Source organism: Mastomys coucha, unplaced genomic scaffold, assembly GCF_008632895.1.
Source record: "Mastomys coucha isolate ucsf_1 unplaced genomic scaffold, UCSF_Mcou_1 pScaffold8, whole genome shotgun sequence".
NCBI lineage: Eukaryota > Metazoa > Chordata > Mammalia > Rodentia > Muridae > Mastomys > Mastomys coucha.
This window is the reverse complement of record NW_022196914.1, coordinates 21,140,861-21,162,639: the sequence shown is the minus strand read 5'-3', so window position 1 is coordinate 21,162,639 and position 21,779 is coordinate 21,140,861. Positions and strand designations below refer to the sequence as shown.

The following is a 21,779-nucleotide window of genomic DNA, read 5'->3' as shown; positions in this document are numbered from 1 at the left end:
TTTTTTTGAGGGGAAACTGGGAAAGGAGATATCGTATGACATGTAAATAAAGAAAATATCTAATAAAATTTCAAAAAAAAGAATCTTTAATGCCACAGGTATTAGATCTAGTGGAGCTGGAATAATAGGGAGTTGTCCAGCATGGTGCTGGGAACTGAACATGGTTCCTCTGGAAGAGTAGTAAGTGCTCTTATCACTGAACTATCTCTCCAGCTTTTCAAATTTCCTGTTATCAAACTCACACTAGATATCTGAAATATTGTTATAAACAGGGATTATCCTGGTCACTTTCATATTTACTGAGGAAGCCAAAGATGTGGCAATAATAATTGTTCTCTCTCTTTCTTTTTTTTTTTTTTTTTATTAAATTTTATTTTATGTGTAAAAAAATCCCTCCCTTTCTCCATTAAATTATTTTTATCAGGGTATTTTATTGCAGCAACATAAAAGAAACTAATCTAATACACAAATGATATACAAAAGATGTGATTTACAGCACTTTGCAAAGTCAGGAAATACCAGATTAGGGAGCTGGCCAGCCGGCTCAGTGGTTAAAGAGCATTTGCTTCCCTTCCAGAGGATACAAGTTCACTTCCCAGTACTCATGTTGGAGCCTGTAATCAAGCGCCAGGGGATCTGATGCCCTCTTCAGGCCTCCACAAGTACATGCAAACATATGTGCACACACGCACGCACGCACGCACACGCACGCACACACACAGTCTTCCTTTTCATAAAAAAAGTAAGGTTAAATTATTATAGTCTTCGCCTGGTGGACAGAAACCTGGCAGAGATACGTACAGAAAGAACTCCCACTAAGCTACAAATTAAATGGGGACACTTAAGAGGCTCCAACTTAAGTCTGCCTGCCTCCGGCCTGAGGACCTGATGAAAGTAGTTATGGGTGTGAACTCAGGAGTGAATGTGGGTGTGAACTTGGGAGTCATCTTCCTCTTACTTTAGCAAACAGGAGTGTTGCCCACAGAGTCAGCAGCTGCCTTTCCAAGTGACTCATTACTGTGGCTGGCAGTAAAACCATGCTTGGTGAAAAGGAAGCAGAAGCAAAAATCCCACACTCACTCATCAAAACTGGGAGACGAGGAAAGGCAGAGGGGTGGAGCTTACCACCAGCGCTCACTGGACACACTTGAAGTGCCTGCCTCTTACAAGGTCAGGGGAGGTAACCTAGGTGCTTGGTAACTAACTACAATAAGCAAACAGCAAAAACAAACAAACAAAACAAAACAAAAAGAACTCTACTGTGAAGAATGGAGCTTGCTGATGCCCCCTGCTCTCCTTCACTCTCCTCAGAAAACACTTGCCAGATTGGTGACGCTGTGCCCAATTTAGTGTCCTCAAGATCCAATTAAACATACTGTTATAGCTCACCTGTTCACAACTATCACAAGAGTCAGTTTAGACGCAAAGAGAATTAAGATATCCATTGATCTAGAAATATATCATCATAACATACATAACAATATTATTAAAGTTAATAAGAGTCTGAAGACTACATAATCCACACGCCCCAGGAAAAACACTCTGGGAAACTGGGAAATCACTTCAGCAGGATGTTTTTATTGAGATAGTGAGAGACCAAAGCAGAAAAGAGTAGGGTCTTAGGAAACATTTGGACCAAGCTAGTGCACACTGTTGCACGGTCCTGTGAAGTTGAGGATGCTCGGCATATCTGTGGTTCTTACCCAGCAGATACCAGCCGTCCCTTCCCACATCTGTGTCAACAAACACAACTGTTTTCAAATATTGCTAAATTCAATCACTCCAGTGCAAATCACTCCAGATCGAGAACTGCTATTATCCACAAAAACACAACTGAAACTTAAGACTGATCAAGCCTTAAGAACAAACTGGAAAAAAAAAAAGCTAACTGAATATTAAATCTCTATAAAGTAGTCCTTTATGGTTTGGTTTGGTTTTCTCATGGGAGCCGTAAAATACAGACAGTTGAAGTGTCAAGGTGCCTCCCAAATCTGCCATCTCCCATCCCGCCATGATGGTAGTTGCTCAAGAGCAGAGCCAAGCAGCCACCTAAGACAGAAGAAAGCTGGGTCAGGAGCGGCTGCCACTGCACTTGCTGAGATTTGCAATGTCTGCACTGAAGAAGCTGCTCCCACTTGTGAAGGACCATCCTGGATGGCAGCAAACACCAGTTCACCCCTGACATCCTCACCAAGGCTTCAGGGGCTGCTAATTAAGCAGCCAGTTCTTGGAGTTGGTCATCCAGGCAATCTTAGCCGCTTTAAAACCTGTGCGCTAGCAGAGACTCCAGAAGGGCTGTGTACACTCAAGAGACTTCATGGTTTCCTTACTGTTGGTGTTCATTTTTCTTTTCTAGCAATATTGGGGGTCAAATGTGGGGCCTCAAGACATGAAAGACAAGCTGTATACCATTGAGCTACAGTTCAGGTCACTCAGAGACTCCACACTAGCCTTGGAGGCCTGGAAGAGACTTCCAGTGAGGCTGAAATAGTTGAGCAAAGAGTAGGAGAGTCTCCAGTGCAACAGCAGCTAGAGGCTACAAAGGCTGCCAAAGAAACCAGGAACAATGCAAGTCAGAAGAGTACAAGAGCAGAGAACCATGGGAAACTGGAGGCCATGAAGAAACCTCAGTGGTGTGAGCAAATAGTGCACACACAAGCCAGAGCCAGATGGGAGGTGTTCCTTTATGGCTTCCCGCCTTATAGCTTCAAAGAAGCTTGCTATTTCAGCGGAGCTGTCTAATCAGAGAGCTCGTAGGGTTCCACCGGTGTCTGCCTGGCAATATGGGTGTTACAGGCATGTGCTGCCATGCCTACTATTTTTTGTAGGTGAACTCTGGTCCTCATGGTTGCAGAGTGTTCTTACCCACCAAGGCAGCTTTAAAACATAAAATCTGCACTCCTTACGATGAACAAGTGCTGGGCACCATCACCTTCACTGAGGCACGCGCAGCACTGACAAGTTGGTTTAAATGCAGGCCATTTGTTATTTTAAAATCTCACATTTGTGAAAGCAGGATTGTTTTCCAGAGTGGCTTTATTGAAACAACCATTAAACTTCCTTAAGTCAACTTCTATCCAGCCCCGGTGAAGAAGACCTGGGCCGACTAAAAGCCCCAAGACGGAGAGACAGCTACATGTCACTTCCAAGACAAAGCCAACAAGAAGCATCAGATGGGCAGACTGAAGCAACAAGTATAAATTGCACACTGATTAAAAAATGAAAACTAAAACAAAAACAACCCTACTGTTTCCTGACACTCTCTTTCTCCTGATCTCTTGAGAAAAAAATAAATAATAATAAAGTTGAAGACGTAGGTTAGCTCACAAAGTGCCTGCCTGCCACAATTCCCAGATGTGTACACCGGTAACAGCAGCATTTGGGAGGTGGAGGCAGGATGATCAAGATGTGTCACCAGGAGTGACTCGGCAAACCTGAGGCCAACCTGAGATACAGGAGATGTTGAGAAGGGGATCCCAGCTTCTGCAGATGAAAAGGGTTCTCTCGCTTGTGCAAGTGAGCCTGACAACACGCGATTACAAAACCTACCACATAGAAAGTTAATTTACCAAATCTGCCCCAAGGCCAGAAAGAAATGGCTACAGCTGACAAAGCTTTATCACTGGGAGAAAAAGGAGACCTTCCGTGGGTCTCCGGGTCTGAAGGGAACTAAAGCCAAAATTTATGGGCTGTGCCTGACCTTCAGGGCCTTGAAAGTTGAACCTGGCACCAACTTTTGAGACGCTCCCTGACTTACAAAAGTCTTAAGGAAATACAGATCTTATGGCAGTCAAAACAGTATTCTGATGACCCCCATCCTACCAAGGCAAGAACGTGGGAAACGGTGGGGAGGTGCCCTTCTGAGTTTTATCTTCTCAGAAAACACAAGCAGCACAAGGTGCTGCCTGCTGAACACTCTGAACTGAGGAGACAACGCAGCTTTGCTGAGAGACTTCCCATCCTACACACACCCATAAGCACTGTGCTGGCTTTTTAGGTCAACTTGACACAAGCTAGAGTCATCAGAGAAGGGGAGTCTCAATTGTGAAAAGCCCTCCTAAGACTGAACTTTACACAAGCCTGGAGAACATTTTCTTAATTAGTGATTGAGGAGGGAAGGTTCCACACCTGGTAGTCCTGGGTTCTCTAGGAAAGCAGGTTGAGCATGCCATGAGGAGCAAGCCAGTAAGCGGCACTACTCCATGGCTTCTGCATGAACTCCTGCCTCCTGGTTCTCACACTGTTTGAGTTCCTGCCTTGGCTTTCCTCAATGCATATAGTAAGCAAAATAAACCCTTCCCCCTCCCCCCCACATCCCCGCAAGATGCTTCACAGCAATAGTAACCCTCCAAGAGGCACATCTACAACCTTCTGTAGTCAATGGTTCTGCCATTGGTTCTACTATAAGGTGAAAAATAGGCCTTTCTAATTAAGACTACCTAAAAAGCATACATGAAAAACAGCACATACGTTTTATAAACAGGGGACTATGTACAGTTATGTGAAGGGGCTTAAGCACCATCACTTTTGTTGTCATAGGGGACAAAAAGGCAGTTCTAAAACCAATGTCTCATACACACCAGGGGATGACTGAATGCATATTAGACTTAACTATACAGTCAGACTTAACTAAAAGCCTTTATCTCAGCTACAGACCTGCTTCCCAGACACCAAACACACACCACACACGCAGGCACATACTCAGGCTCAAATGCAGACATACCCACCCCACACACCCCCACCCTTAGAAAAACAAAGAACAGCAAGCGCCCACTCTTAAGGGAAATTCCTTGCCTTGACTTCGGCATTCAACTTTGGTGGTGAGAGGGCAACACACGGTGTTCCCCCAGGGCTCAGGGCCAATCTCTGCACAGCCTGATTATAAAGAGAAGGAAGCAAGATGAGGGGTCAAGGGAGGAGGTACAGCAAGCTGGCTCAAGAACACACAGGAAGGAAGCAAGCAGGGCAGAGTCCCAGGACAGGACTGAGAAAGACAGGGACAGCCCCATGCTGTGGACCAGGTGGCCCTCAGCCGGGACACTGAAAAGTTTTAGAGAGCATGCCCTCCTGTGTGGTTTATCTCTCCTCTCCTCAGAGTTTTACTTTGTTCTGTCTTTTGCATCAAACATAGCTCTTCTCAAAGCATGGTCCAGAAGCCGGAAGAAGTGGCAGGAAAAGCCCCTGTTTGGGAAGAGATTTCCAGAGACACTGCTCCCTAGTTTCCACAGCAGACTCTGTCATCAGTGATATTCCTCCGACACAGGCAAGAAGCAGGGTGAGAGGAACGTGGAGAATCTCCTGAGCCCTAGTCCATCTTCCGCTCACAAGCACCTTACTCACTCACGAGCTCTGCCTAGGTTTCCAGTGGAGCACACATTGGTAGAAGCCTTTGCTTCCGGCAGAGGGCCAAGGCCTTGGGGTGGAGTCTGTCAGTCACACAGTCTAGTTTTTCTGGCCAAACCATTTCACCAGGCTAAGGCCCTCACTGCCACCAGAACAAAGGAAGTCTGAATGTCCTTGAAGGTCCGGTTTAAAAAAAAAAAAAGACCTATTTGTCTCAATCCAACTGTGACCACTGTTGGGGGACAGAAATGTCTTGGTGTACTTTGTTCTGGGTCCAGCAATGTCTCTCTCACGCACCGCAAATGGCAGTTAAGCCACTTACTTAACTGGCCATGTCATGTGGAACTGGACTGGACTGGGACTATGACACTGAGGATGCCTGGGCCCAATCCCAAGAGCCTGGCCACACAGATTCATGGCGTTTCATGATGAACCTGTCCCAGAGGAGGGAAACTCAGACTAGGGATTTCTGCATTGTAAAATGATGATCACGCATTCTAATAGAAAATGTACTTCAAAGTATTCGAGGAAATGTAGGCCCAGAGGTATGGCTCAGTGGGCACAAGTGCCTGCGGTGTAAACCTGACAAGCTAAGTTCCATTCCCACACACAGGTGGAAGAAGAAACCCGAGTCCACAGAGACACCCTTACACCTCAACATTTGTACCACAGCACGTTTGTGCCAAGCAGCACACATTATACACCATAGCTCATTTTAAAAAACTGAAATAAATTTAATTTTTTAAAAAAATATCTGAAAAATAAAGTCAGACCTCAAATAGTTCTTTCACAATAACACTTACTTAGGACAGGCATGAAATGTGAGCTTTGAACAGCCAAGAGACAAGACAAGGATGACAGGAAAGCAACTGTCAGAGAACGGGCTTGGCTAACAGCAGCTGAGGTTAACATGTGTCTGAATACAGCTTATACTCAACACTAATCCAGGACAGACTTGTCGCCACAGACCCTGAAAGCCGGTCAAAGGGCAATGATGGAAAGAAGCCAAGCTCCCAGGTTCAGCACTCACTGGTGTCTGTGGCACATACCTGTAAGCCCAGCACTGGGAAGGGGGAGGCAGGAAAACCAGGAGTTCGAGGTCATCCTTGGCTACACAGCAAGGCAGTGGGTCCGTCTGGGCTCCAGGAGACTGTCTCAAAACAGAACCATAGCAAGGATATATGTTGCTCTGTCTGGATTCATTTATATGACTATCTCGGGTGACAAGATTTTAGAGAAGGAAAATGGGGGGAGGAAGGAAAGGGACAAAGGGATGATAAGGAGTCCCTAAGGGACTGTCATAAAGTGTCCCACCGAGACACTGGGAAACACAGCTTGGAGCTGCACACAGCAGCGTGTGCACACGGAAAGGAGTGTCTATGAACCAGGGAATCTCAGTGAGGTCTCCAGCCAGCACCTGAACTATCACTTGGGTGCTGAGCTTCAGCTTTGATACTGAACTATTGTCACATAAAAGGTCACCACAAGGGATACCAGGTGACAAGTAAAAGGAAGGGCCTCCTGTACCCAGGGGCATTTTATAAACTGTTTTGTAGCAATAGGGACCGAACCTTGAGCCTGACAAGACTGGGCAAGCAATCTACCACTGAGCTACACGCCTAGCTCGTTGAGCAGATGCTAAGCCTGGGTTTCATTATTTTCAAGACATCGGAATGAAACTCCAAACACACAAGTTGAGGACCTAGGACTTTTGAGGAAATGTGATCCTCTTTTTCACACAGAGAACAACTGTAGAGTAATTGCTCAGTGATAGTCAGTGATAGTTCCTTAATGCCAGAGGGGCAGGATATAAGTAAAAGAGAGATGGGTGAAGGGACCCATGGGGGAACAAGATGATGCCTGGGGCAGAGGCCCAGCTGAACAGGAATTACAAGTGCGACTCAAATGTCCATAGGGCACAAATGTAAATGCAAACACAAAGGCTGACACCCAAGGTCGAATGCAGCCCCCATAAGAATAAACTGCAGCACTGGCTAGGTGTGGTTGTCCCACATACCCCAAAGCCATGAGAAAAGGCTCCATGCCACGGAGTTTAATCTGCAACAGAACAGAAGGGATAGAGCACTGCGGTCCCTTAGTGTCACGGGACCCTGGCATGGGTATTCTCCCATGGGTCCCTTCACCAAGCACCATCTTACCCTCAAGCATTAGGGAAACATTGCTTATGCGACAATTAGATGACAGTTGTTCTCTGTGGAAAAAAAAAAAGAATCTGGAAACATTTGTTGTCACAAATCAGGGAGTTGGGGATACCAACACCCAGTAATTGAAAGATCAGCAATGAGGTTAAAAGCCCTACTACAAATAGGGCAGCTGGCCCCGCCCTTAGTAATGTCTACAATGCCAGAGTTGGAAAGATCTGAATACACCCAGAAATTTGAAACTGGAAACTACAAGAAAGCTACCTTGGCCCTTAGCTCTGGCTTACACCAGTAAATCTTCTAATGAGAGACAAGAATTATGGAAACCAGTCCGAGGTTCTGGTTCTGGGACTTGTTAGCGTATCACATGCACATGCGGGTTTTAAGAGTGACTGCCCTCTTACACAGCAGTAAACGGAGGCCAGTCAAGGTGAGGACTGAGGACCAGCTTCTTTCACCTTCACCCTGCTGAGTCCTCTGCTGTCACATCTGTACAACAAAGTGTGGGCGGGAATGAACAGGAGCTGAGCCTCAGGAAAAACAATGGTAGCTCTGTTAGACGTAGGGTGTCTCAACACTTTGATTTCAGCGTCCATAGAAAGACTTTCCGAGTTAATAAATAATGAACTTAAACACACCTGTGTCTTCAACACACACACACACACACACACACACACACACACTCGTGATTATTTAAGTCCCCAAATTAAAACTGCAATCACAAAAACAATCTTGACCATGGTTATCTCTGAAGACAGGACAAGGCAAAGGAAAGAAAATTAAAAGGCTATCTAAACAATTCTTCAAACGTATACCCAGAAAATATATATCGTGATTCCTGTGATCCTCTGGCCTCAAATGAACACCAGTAATCACGCCCAGACAGGGAGACGGGTAGGCCGATCAATAGCTTTGCTCTTAATTAAGCAAGGAAAACTGAAGAGGCAGATGTGGAAGCATAAATCTAGGATCCTGTGCTTACTTCCCCCACCAAGCTGTACACTTTACTCATTCTAACGAGAAGCTACAAAAGCCCCCGGCTCATAAATACATCGTGCCAGTGGCTCATCGGTGCCTCCTACAAGTGACCTTGACACTTTTCATTAGGCTTATGAAGTCAGAGAGCCCAAGTAAAATTGGGTAAAACCTTTGATCACACACATTCATGCCTGCAAAATTTCATCTTCAAGAAATAATCAGACAAGCATGCAATGAGCTAGGTACCAAAAAGAGGTTCGTGTGCTGTTATGAAAGCAGACAGCTCTCGGCACCCTAAAAAAGGGCTGTGGAACTGATGTGTCTGCCAAAAGAACACAGCTACGGTAGTTAGACCCAACACCTGGAAATGTCTCCTTGCACTGGATGTCCATTTGAGTTTAAACCCCGGGACCCACATGGTTGAAAGACAATCAACTTCCACAAGTTGTTCTGACCTCTAAACATGTGCTGTGACATATTACCACTCACGTCTGCATGCTCAAATAAACGAAATGTCTTAGGAGGCTGAGAGATTAGCTGAACGAAGTTAAAAGTGATTGCTGCACTTCCAGAGGAGCCAAGTTTGCTTCTCAGCATGCCTGTCTAGCTCCCAATTGGTTACAGCTCCATCACTAGGGGACCCAGCACCTTCTTCTGCCCTCTGTGGTGTGTCCACATACACATGACATCTGTAGAGACACACAACATACACAAAAATAAAAACAAAGGAGGGGAGATAGAATGCCTTAGTATAAAGGGTTAACAAATAATAATGGAAGAAGAAGGTTAAATTGGGCTGTGGCCATGGAAGACAGAATAGAGGACGGAGTAGAGGAAGGGATAAATAACACCAGACACCTTGAAAGTGACTTATGGAATCCTACTGCTATACAAGCTTTACATACATACACAAAAGGTTTAAACAGCTTTCTCCCATACAGAACATCAATGCCCCTACCATACGCTAGAAGCTAACAATAAACGACCCAATGTCAGATATAAGCTGCTTGTTTCGGAACTGTTGGCCAGTGAGGCCCCACACGCCCCCAAACATTACAACGATTGCCACTCCTCTTGGTTACACTCCAGAACTTGATGGTAAGACCCTATTGCTGAGGACGTTATCTCTTGAATAATAGAACATGGCCAAATCAAGCTGGTACAAGACCTGGAAACTTTTCCCTACTGCCTAGCTTTTGGAGTGCTGGGAAGTGTTGGCAAGGTTTCCAAGCTCCTGGAGAAGAGTGACAAACTACCATACTGCCAGGCCTAAGAACACACACCCATCAGTGCATCAGTGACATGAGCACCATGGGAGTAACCAACCACCTTTCTTTCTTAAAATCTTATGTATATAGGTGTTTTGCCTATAGGTATATATTTGCATACCATGTGCGCAAAGGCCCCTGAGGCCGGAAGATGACATCAGACTTCCTAAAATTGGAGTTGCAGAGTGTCATATGGTTATTGGGAATTAAACCCTGGTCCTCACTAAGAGCAGCCAGTGATCTTAACCACCTAGCCACCTCTCTAGTCCTATCAACCTCTCCTAATTGTATCTAAGTCCCATTCCACAGGATGAAACCTTTACCTAGCCCCATTATCAGGCTAAGAAGCTATGACAAGATAGGTTATGCATTCTACGGGAGAATCTACTATGATGCTGCTAAATGGACAAACTAATGACTTATCATGTCTCCTAATGACTTATCATCAATACTCAGAGATCAACGCATCCAAGTCTCAATCTTCACCCGAGAAGCTTGTTTTTGCAGTAGATGATGATTAACACAGAGGCCCTTTACTGGCCAAGGTGCCCTAAGGGGAATATATAGACTGCACTGTACTGCACTCCGAAGGCTCAGGATTCATTGCAGACAAGGGTGAAGAGTGTGGGAGCCCGAGGCAGTGGATGACTAAAAGAAAACATCATCTTCTGGACGCATGGGGGTAGCTGCACAGATGGAACTCAGAGCAGTTACGACAGCAGGTACAAAGCTTGCTCAAGCCCAAGACAGACCAAATCCCAGCATGGAGCCGAGGGCTGGGCACACAATCCCACTCCTAGACACAGAACTACTGACAACCGTGAGCTGCTGGGAGTGGGAGGGACAGTTTTCTCAAAGAATGTAGCCACTGGTAAAGCAACCACACTCCAGTAGAAGACCACATGGCCAAGAATACCTGCCAACACAAAGTTGACCTTGAAGGATTGAAAAACAAAAAAAGATACAAAGTTGGATGTATAGGGCAATGAATTAAGGATAAAAGGGGAGGTAAATATCAAAGCATGTGCGTTTGCCAGGCGATGGTGGCACACGTCTTTAATCTCAGCACTCAGGAGTCAGAGGCAGGCAGATCTCTGAGATGGGAGCTAGCGGGTCTACAGAGTGAGTTCTAGGTCAGCCAAGACTACACAGAGAAACCCTGTCCCAAAAAAACAAAAATAAATAAATAAATAAATGCAAATCTTTAAAAAAAATTTAAATGTATATGGCTAGAAAGGAAAGGACTCTCTCACAGGTGCAGTCTCCAAACACTTGTGTCTATGTTATTCTCTGGGCAACGCACAAATCGTCACGGTCTCATCTCAAAAAAGACTTTTTAGCTGAATAACCTCTGGCTTCAGTTTTTAAAATTATTTTAATAGCACTAGGAAGTATGGAAAACAAAAGAAATCCTTGCTCTGGGCTGGAGCATTTGCCTAGTAAGCAACAGTTCCTCTGGGTGCTATCTCAGGGTCTTAGGAGGGCTGAGAACACAAAGGACTTGCCTTAAGAAATGGCACAAATTCACATTATAGTAATATTGATTATAGCATATATAATTAAATTAAATTCTTAAAAAGGCACAAAGCTGGGTGTATAGGAAAGCAGAGTGTGGATTAAGGAAGAGTTGGCAGAGGGGAGGTGATTATTATCAAAACACGTGGCTTTGCTAGAAGGTGATAGTACTCGCCTTTAATCCCATCTCTGTGAGTTTGAGGCCAGCCTGGTCTACAGATCAAGTTCAAGGACAGGGATACACAGAGAAAACCTCTCTTGAAAAGAAATCAACCCCCACTTCCAAAAAGCAAAACAAAACAAAACAAAACAAAAAATGTGGTGTGAAACTCTCAAAAACTAGTGTCTCATGATTGGAGGAAAGATCAGAAATATCTCCCCTTATTTCTTACTTTGTCCTAAAACAAAACATCATATACACATGTGTGTATATGTATGTGTGTACATATATATATATGTGTGTGTGTGTATGTATATATTCACATATAAATATACACACATATACATATATAAATATATACATATATATTTCTTCTTTTTAAATCTGCCCTTTCGAGGAAACTGCCTCCTACTGAAAGGTGAACTCCCACCCTTGAGGACTTTCTTCTCTACGCACTTGAGGCAACAGAATTTATTCATACATAAGATCTCTAACCTGTTCATGGTTCAGCTCACTTGTTTGAGAAGTGGGAAGTCATATGAAGTATACAAAGCCACCAGCTAACAAATTCCTCCAGAGACCAAGGGGAGAGAGAATAGGCTCTGGGTCTCCCTGAGCGGGGAGCTGGCTGTGAAGCTGACCTGCTGGCGTGGGCAGGCAGGCAGGGCGTCCACCCAATGTGCACACACGGCAGCAAGCAGAAGGTAAGAACTCATGTGGTGGGGATCAGCAACAGAGTCACAAGATTAGAAAGCTTGAAAACCAGCTGGGGATCAATATGTCACCCTGGAATGGCTGTAAGGACAGCCTATCATCTAGATGGAAAAACAGAATTTTCCAGAAGTTTCCAGGTTGAAAGAAAAAAAAAATCAAATCAAATCAATACAAGCAACCCAGGAATCAATTTGGGTGGCGTCCCAGGCTTTCCTAGCAGCCACATGTACTGGAATTTCACTTAGCATCAGGGCCTTTTCCTCTGCTGCCACCTCCTCCTTTCTTCTTGTCCTCACTGCCTCATCTACACAGGTATCTCATGCATCAGGGTGGCCTCAAACTTTCTAAGAAGCTGAGGATGACCTTCCCACTTTGACTTTGCTATCTGGACTGCAGGCCTCAGCCACTACTTCCTGTCTAAGTGACGGGGGACCTATCTGGAGGGTCTCAGGCATGCGAGGCAAAGACTCTACCTAGTGAGCCACATGTCCAGCCTACATTTTGACTTCTAAGTATAGCTCTGATCTGACTTCTAGTATTCACCACCTACCGCGTGTAATGCTTTGTAAATCTAACCACACATCTCCCTAACAACCAAGCAAGACAGACACTAGAACGCCCACTTAACTGTCAGTCAGGGCCTGGAAAGCCTGCTGACCACAGGGATCTCACAGATGCTTGGATCCCACAGGTGGTAGGCACAGGGTGGACGATGCTAAGAATGGAAAGCTTTCACTGCCTTTCCACGGTGCTCTCGTGGCAGGGGAAACGGTACCAAGCCACACACAGGCTTCCCTGGGGGCTTGCTCTTCCAACTCCCCTGCAAATTCTTAGCATGAAAATATCTGTCAATCTGAGGCCAAACTTTTGAAACGCATCAACCCTACAAATCCCAAGAGCAGATGAGCAAATTTCAAGGTTTGAGTGCGCAAAAGTGAAGCCACTGAATGAAGTTAGAGCTGGAAAGGCAAACTCCGCCCTGTGTCTCTACCGCTCTGGTTAAACACTGCAGGCCTGGCCCAAATTGGTTTCTGCCTGGTTTTGAGTTAGAACATCAGGCCATGTGATGTGGGAGGCAGGCTTTCTTGGCCTCCCCTAATCAAGAGCTCAGTACTCTGGGCTAGAACAACTGTCTGCCTGCAGCTGTTCCTCCAGCTTTGCTGTCCTGGACATGGGGTCGGGGAGACTTGACAAGGGAAATTCTTAAGGACTATTTGGACAAGGCCAGAGACTATAACCTCATTGTGAAACAAAGCAGGGAGGACCCAGCTAATGTTATCAAAAGACCTTATAGCCCTCAAGATTTGGTGGGACACAGAGGTGCTTGGCACTTCTCCTTCACACATTAGGAGCAGATAAGGGGTGGAAGAGATGATAGAAAATACCACTGTCTCCATTTTCTTCTAACAAGAAATGTCACTAGCTCTCCCATGCACACAGAATACACTAGTCAGAGAGGTGGGAGAAAAGAGCTTGAGGGATCTACATCTAGCTTAAAATGCTCCCTCAATAACTCCAGGTAAAAATTAAAGCCATGGTGCCTTCCCAAGCCTAGCAGAAGTGTGTGTGTGTGTGTGTATGTGTGTGTGTGTGTGTGTGAGAGAGAGAGAGAAAGAGAAAGAGAGAGAGAGAGAGAGAGAGAGAGAGAGAGGGAGAGGAGGGGGGTAATATGTTTATGTGTATGGTGTGTATGTCTGTGTTTGTATATGTGTGGTCAATGTGTTTGTGTGTATGATGTATATGTGTTTATGTGTATGGTGTATATATGTGTATTTGTGTGTGTGGTGTGTATGGTATGTGTTTGTGGGTGTGTGGTGTGTATATCTATGTATAGTGTGTATGTATGTTTGTGTGCCTCTGTGTAGTGTGTCTGTATGTGTGTCTGTGCGTGTAATGTCGAGTCTCAAACTCCAGACCTTTACCACTAACTTACACCTGCAGCCCTCCTCTGAACATCATTAGGGCTAAATTTCTTCAAAGCCAGACTGAACCAGATTATAAGAAACAGGCTTATCTACCATATGTTCATTAACAAGCGGTCTCCTGAAACATTATTATCCTCTGATTTCTACATTTATATTTATGTATGTGCAACCTCCATATATTTAGTATGAAAATCAATGTGTCCATTTATGCAGTTGTTAATCCCCACAAGATCTTGTACTCAGAAAGCCATTATGCCACACCTCTGCCTAAAATAAAAAGCAGAGCTGAGCTCTTTGGAAATGCTTGGCGCCCCACTGTATTCCAGACACAACCACAGGCCCTTGGCCCTGGGGACAGGAACACAGAGCCCACTAAAAACCTCAACGATTTTGCACAACAGTCTTGTCATTTTTGTAGCTGAACCTCTGCTACTTACTGTGTGTGTGTGTGTGTGTGTGTGTGTGTGTGTGTGTGTGTGTGTGTGTTTTATTGTACGTAATTGCTTCTGGTTACAGACATACCTAAGCCTAGTTTCTGCCTAAAGTCAACTTTTTAATAACGTCACAAGAAAACACTGAAAACACAAACTTTCCTACGCTTGTGCGCACACAATTAGCTCAAGAGAAGCCATAAAAACTTAATGAAGGCCATGAAGAAACTGAAACTTGACTGGGGAGTTTGGCACACTCCCTTTCGCCAATCCTGGAGCGAATTTTTGAAGGCAGCAGTGTCAGCTGATTGGCACAAGCCTTGCAAGCTTCCCTGGCCACTGGCCCCTAACAGGATGCTTGATCCCAGTTAAACCAGGCAAGTGCAGACAAGAAGCACACACAGGAATTAGGACCATGAGGCAACTGCTTCTCTCAGGGCAGCTCAGCTGGGAGTTGTTTTGTTGCTGTAGTACCTTCAGTAACATCTGCACACATCCTGGGGTGTGGAAAGTTGAACGGAAGGTTACATGCATTGAGTGAGTGAAAGTCAGAGATACTATGAGCACTCTCTGTGCTAAGGGTGTGGACAGCCCCTCCAGCAAAGAGGTACCTGGCCCCCAATGACAAAGGAGGTCTATGCAGCAGCCGCAGAGTCACAAGTGTTTCCTACTTCCTTGTTATCTGCCTCACACATGTAAGGCCTCACTCGGTTAATTTATTTTTTAGTTGTTAGCATGAGTTTCAAATTGTTGGCTAACAAGCAACAGGTCATTATCTCTAAATCACAGAGAAAAGTTAACAAAGAGCAGAATACTGCTCAGTGTGAAGGAAGGCCTATAATAGCTGCACTTGGACACTATATAAGCTAGCTGCCTTTGGACCTGTATCATTTCCTATATGCTAGTTGCCCTTGGACACTCTATCAGTCCCTATAATCTAGCTGCTCTTGGACACTATGTGACACTAAGGCAAAAGTGTCTATGTTAGAAGTGTGTCTCCAATCACTACACTACTGTTTAGCTTTCTCACCTGCCCCACCGTTATGTTTAGGGCAGAATGCTGACAGCTGACTAGAAATCACTATGGTAACATAAACACTAGAAATCATGATGATAACATAAACATGCCAGCAAATTAAAAGCATTTGAAATATATATTTTTTTTTAACTCCCAGAAATACCAGTCACCAGCATCAAAGGAGAAAGGCTGTGTATCCCGTAATACATTCTTCAACCTTGGTCTAAGTAACTTACTAATCTTTGGGTTAAGATTCTTCACTAGAAAGAGGAAAGATGAAAATAGGCAACCAACCAGTAAAGACAACTTCAGTGTTATTCTGGTCACGGAGATCTCCTCACAGAGAACAGAGGTAAAAAGTTATTGGAATTGGGGTTAGGATTAGGGTTAAGTTTCTGCCACTCACACTAGGGGGCAGAATTCTACCCAAGGGAAGACTTTGGAACTCAGGATTAGGGAGCCTGGTCGACCCTCAACAACTACACACAAATTTTCTAAAAGATCACCAAGTCAAGGAATATTTTCCCTAGAGACAAAACCTTATTTTTCTTATAGATAAAAGCAACCAAAAACCCAGTCTAGCAGTAATTTACTGTTGTATGCCAACTGAAAAGTCCTGCTGCCTTCCTACAGGTATGAAACAAAAGCCCACGAATTAAAAAATATTAAGGAGTCTCTATTTTCTATATACTTCTGGGGTCTCTATTTTCTATATATTTCTCTTCTTCTAAGTGATGGATGGTTAATTTCTTTCTAGAATATCTTTCAGGGTGACAGAGACAAACACTCCGGTAAAAGTCAATTGGACCACTCTACAGTACATCACTGAGGCCATTATAAGTAGCTGTCTGAGAATACAATAAGTGAACGTCAGACCTTGAAACACTATAGCCAATTAACTCTGATAAAGCAAGTTAGCTAAAACGGAGGCAAACTCTCAACACTCTGATTTGCTGGAAGAGTCCAAGACTGTCCTGGATTCACAAAACATCACCCTGACTTTCAGCAAAAATCTCGCCAGCCTCCCTCAAAGTCAGCTAAGTTTACTCTGAGCCACTTCAAACCTCAAAACTTAAACAGAATTTATTAAATAAACACAACCAAGAAAGGAATTGGTGCCAAGAAAACAGAGCGACTCACCATCCCAGGGGGAAAGAGAAACTTTCAAGTCCCGTCTCAAGTAACTGTGGTGTCCCGCCCTCAAAGACCCTAAAGCGGGCATCGGTTTCATCTTCTAAAATAAGCATTGTTTGCCCTAAACGAATTTTATTTAAACTCAAATTCAATATCTGCCAAATTAAAAAAAAAAAAAAGGAGGCATTAAAAACAGGATCATTCGGTCTCGTACTCTGGAACTATCTGCAAACCCGACCTGAGCGGCGCTGGTTAAGTACGGACCCCAGACTTGGAGGCCCAATGAGGCAGGGCAAGCAGTGACGGAGTGGACTCAGCCGGCCGGCTCACACTTCGTTAGCCCGCTCCTCTGGAAGCCACAGGAAGACCGCACATTCGGCAAAGGAAGTCCCAGACCTTTCTCGGAGCAAGGCACCTCCCGGCTGCGCCTTTTACCCGCGTTTCCTGCACCCGAGCCATTGGGCCCGCAGCTCTCCCCCACCCGGCGCCCGGGGACTCACCTGGCGCGGAGTGTCAGATAGCCACCCACGCCCGGGGACATGCGAGCGCAGGACAAACTCAAACCTGCCTAGGCTTACTCATCCGAGACTCGGGGCCGGCGGAGGGAATGGGGTTTCAGGAGACTCCCACAAAGTTTCCCCTCCTGGGACGCGCAGGCGCCGGGGAGCGCTCGGTGTGCCGGTCCGAGTCCCGGTCTCGGCCAGGTCCTCCCCGCCACTCACCTCGGGAAAGAAGCTGTCCATTGTTCCGGCGCCCGCACCTTCCCGGCACGGCTCCAGTTGCGGAAGTCAGCGCAGCCGCAGGTCCCGGGAAGCCACGCGTGTCACGGTGCGCCTCGGAGCGACTCCAGCCCGCGGAGCCGCCGCGCTGCCATCCCCCAGTCGCCGCTGCTCCTCCGCACCTTTTGTCCGCGTCTCGGACCTCCTCCGTCCCAACCGCAGCCTTTGTCTCTCCTGCCTCCAAGTTCCTCACTTCTGGGCGAAGTGCTCCCGGGCGGAGAACAGCTGGTGGCACATTCTTCCCGGGCTGGGGGAGGGCCGGCAAGGGGCTGGCGACGCGCCTGCCTCCCTCTGAGCTCCGCCGGGGGCGCTCAGTTCCAGCGGGGGTGGGGTGGAGGACTGCGGATCACCAGCAAGCCAACAACGGTGAGCACTCCGGCCCCAGGCGCGGCCGGCTCTCGCTAGCTCCTGGTTCTCTCTTACTCCTGTGCTCCGTCCGCCCCGCCCTCGAGCCCCGCCCCCGACATAAATCCCCGCCTCCATGAGTAAAGCCACGCCTCTTATGACCTGGCCCCGCCCCCGGAAACTCCTCCAACCTGCGGAGACTGAGCGCCCGCTCTCAACTACAACAAGACTCCACCTACTCGACTCCTGGTTACGCCCATAGCAGCCCCGCCTACAGCCTGCTTTGGCTTCCCACATGCCGCGCCCTCTTCCAACTACCACCCAAACCACGCCCACCGGATGCACGGCCCCGCCCCTAGGAGCCCTGCCCTCTGCCTTCCCTGAGTGCGCCGGCTCACGGGCTCCCCAGCTACCACCTAGATGCACTTTGAATCCTTGGAGCGGTGCGCTTCTCCTGGGTCTTCTCGCCAACGGCCTAGGCGCCATTAGATGACTTGACTCTTCCCTCTGGCTATAGAGACTAGATAGTTACGCGGGATTGAAGAGAGGCCCCATGGCGGTGAATGTTAGACACCCCAAGAACGTGCTCCACGTGGATCTCATCAGTGCGGCTCTACCGTTGTGCGATCCCTGGACAGGAAGCAGAAAACAGAGGAATCTGAACTTTTGAAAGCTGCTTTTCCGTGTCGATTTTCTCTGCTCCAAGTCGGTTTTGTGATAGTCGCAGGGAAATGTTTTGTACACTGGAAGGGGACGTGTAGCACCTTAAAACTGTAACCTCTTTTTCTGGACGTAAAGGAGGTTAGAACAGATGGGAGATGGGCAAATGCTCTCGTTCACCAGGATTCAGTCCTGGCTCTAACCGAGACAACTCCTCCAGCTTTATTGTGGCCAGGAATCTGGGGATCCTGTAGCACAGACTCCTTGGGATTCCTAAGTCTGCTTTCCTAACAGGAGTCCAGATGGCCCTCCAAAGGTGGTGCTTGGCCCAGTGCAGAAAGAACTCCCAACAACGCAGGGGTTTCCTTCTGTAGCCGTTTAGCAAAGACCAGGTCATCCAAGTCCTGGATCCATGAACCCTTTGAACCGACCTGCTGGGTGTAGTCAGACTCACTCAGGAGCCACAGTGGTCTAGCAGCTTACTGGGAACAACAATGAACTAACTGACTTGAGAAGTTCTGGTTAAAGGATTTGTCAACTGCTAGCTGTTTGAGAAAGATACTTTCCAGGGGAGTTTTTCTGGGAAATGACACAGCCTTCACTATCCCAAGCTTGCACCCTGCCTGGTTAGGTACCTGCTTCTTTGGGTTTATTCCAAATGTTGGAAGAGAGGCTATAAGGACATTGTAGATAATGTGGGCTCTGTTGCCAGGTGGCCGGACATTAAATATCGACTCCAAACCTTACCAGCTGTGGAAATCTTAGCAAGATTACTTAAACTTTTGTTTCTGTTCCATTACCTTCACTGTGAAAACAATAATTGCGCCTAGCTCAGTACAGGGTCAGATTAATGCATGCAAAACACTTTAAATAGTACTAGCTGGTATTCAGCAGCTGTGTTTGCAGTTATCAATCTATTAAATGTCTGGATCATTTCTGAACCCGTGGTTTGGCCTTAGTTCTCTCTGCAGGCTCCTCTTGCTCCCAGTTCCTTGGCCTTTTAGTCTTAGTAGTTCTCCTAATGACTTCTTACTTTCCACTCTCCCTGGACAACTTTATCTTAGCCTCTAGATTGAACAAGTTACCTGTTGATGGCTTCTTATGTTCGGCCATTGTCCTGAATACATTTGGCTTTTTCTTGATGTCCTCTTCCCCTGCAATTGGGAGAGTCGAAGCTTGTGGAGGAAGGGTATTGGGCGCAGACTGAATGAAATGGCTGAACACAAGAACCATCTTAGTAATTCTTATTTGGAAATTTAAGCATTGTATCTCAAAGCATTTCATTAGCATTCGTATCCTCGGTGGGAGAAGAATCAAGGGATAACCGAGTTAATGATACATGTGCTATGCTACTTGACTGGTTTCTTCCAGGGGTTTACACGAGGTTGAAGGAAGGTTAAGATGGAGCCAGGACAAACGTCAACAATTTCCAACACAACCAAAGTGCTTAGTCAAATGAGCTTTACCACCAGCTGTGTTCAGATAGGGCAGCTGGACAATTATGCCATTATGACATTAATCTGCACACATCTCTGCAAGAAAAATGATTTTGGGAGCTGGTTGGAGTGTGTGGGTGTGAACTGGTTCCCAGCATCAGTCCTGCTCCAGACTCGTTGGGCAACCTTGGCCCCTGGCCTTTCAGAAGTCGCCATCCAAGCCAGTCTTAGCTCATCAGCTATAACAGATGTTAACACAGTGCTTGGTAATAGAGGAGCTAGGGACTACCTAACTGTGTGGGCTCTCTGGACTTTCCCTTCTCTTTCTGCAAATTTAAAACTTAAAAAACAAATCCTAAAGTCTGTTCTTTTTATTTAGAGACAGGATCTCGAGTATCCCAAGCTATTCTAGAATGCTCTATGTAGATTAAGCTTCCGATTCTCGAGTCTCCTGCCTCTATCTAACAAGTTTGGGAACCATGTCCAAGTTTGGGACACTTTTGAATTCCTGAGGAGAGAACCTCCTCAGGAATTATTTATTCTAGGCAAGCACTCTACCAACTGAGCTATAGCCCCAGCCTGTTGTGAAGCCTAAGTAGCTCAGGCCTGTCTCATACTTGAGGTCCTTCTGTCTCAGCTTCTTGAGCACTGGCATTATAAGCCTGAGCCCACACAGTAGGTTTGGTTCTGTTGTTGCTTTCAAAGTACTGTTATATTTGTTATTATAATTTAAAGGAATAATAAATAATTATATGTTTAAACATCACAGTTTATGAAAAACTACATGGTCCAAAATGAAACTTATATTAAATAAAATGGTATTGCTTATTTTTTGCTTAATAGAAAATATTGAGTTATTGTATTTGCTTCTACATTTATCCTGATTCAACATATTGTTTTGGTTGAACAATAATAATGTTCAAGAATATACTAATATCATTTCATTAATTATGAGTATTCTTTATATGACATCAAAACAATATACTTCAAAGTGTTCATTTATGATATAAAATCTGAAGCCATATGCATGCAGGCAAGGGGGTTGTTGAGACAAGATCTCTTTACTTAGCTCTTATTGTCCTAGCACCTAAGCTGGCCTCAAACTCAGAGACCTATTAGCCTCTGCCTCCTAGTACTGGAACTAAAGGTCTTGGGACACCATGCTCAGCTCATAGTTATATGTCACTTAAGAAGATATGGTTAGCTGGGCAGTGGTGATGCACACCTAGCACTTGGGAGGCAGAGGCAGGTGGATTTCTGAGTTTGAGGCCAGCCTGGTCTACAGAGTGAGTTCCAGGACAGCCAGGGCTATACAGAGAAACCCTGTCTTGAAAAACCCAAAAAAAAAAGAATGAAAAAAAAGAAGATATGGTTAATAACTGTCCCCTACTTAACTCATATAGGAAAAATTATACACCAGATCCCATATACAAAGTCAAATTTGTGCAGTTGTTTTACTTATTTAAAAAATGTTTAACATCATATACAAATACACTTGGGCAGTGTTTTAAAAGAGAAGCAAAACACAAACCCAACAAAAAGCTTGGCCCTGTATCCCTGAGGTAGAGTGGAGGACCTGGGAAGCTGCACTTTAGTCAGCATGCAGGTAGCCCATGTGGGGCTTGAGAATCTTTGCAGAATCTGTCAGATCTTCTGTCTGTATGCATATTCTCATGAATGTGGAAAAACAAACCTTAGCAGTAAGACTGTTTGCGGAACAAACAGCAAAGTTATTCTAAGCATTCCGAGTAGGCCATACAACCTCCAAGCCTTTGGACAGCATCGGTTCCCCGAGAGGCACTCTTAAACACACAAGGTCTTTGACAAGACTGAGCAAGAAAGGGAGACACTTTAAATCAATAGATTTCTAGGAATATCTACTCTTGCTACTTTTCTTTTTTTGGACGGTTG

The 21,779-nt window shown here is 45.5% G+C and overlaps 1 protein-coding gene across 1 annotated transcript in view; it reads right to left on the bottom strand.

Moving 5' to 3' along the window:
• Window positions 1–17,880, bottom strand: part of Myo10 (myosin X) — a 201,052-nt gene extending 183,172 nt beyond the window's left edge. Inside the window, exon 1 of the mRNA XM_031360245.1 lies at window positions 17,371–17,880. Coding sequence (XP_031216105.1) covers window positions 17,371–17,391 — 21 coding nt within the window. The 5' untranslated portion in view covers window positions 17,392–17,880. The remainder of the gene's footprint in view (window positions 1–17,370) is intronic.
• Between the last annotated feature and the right edge of the window lie 3,899 nt (window positions 17,881–21,779).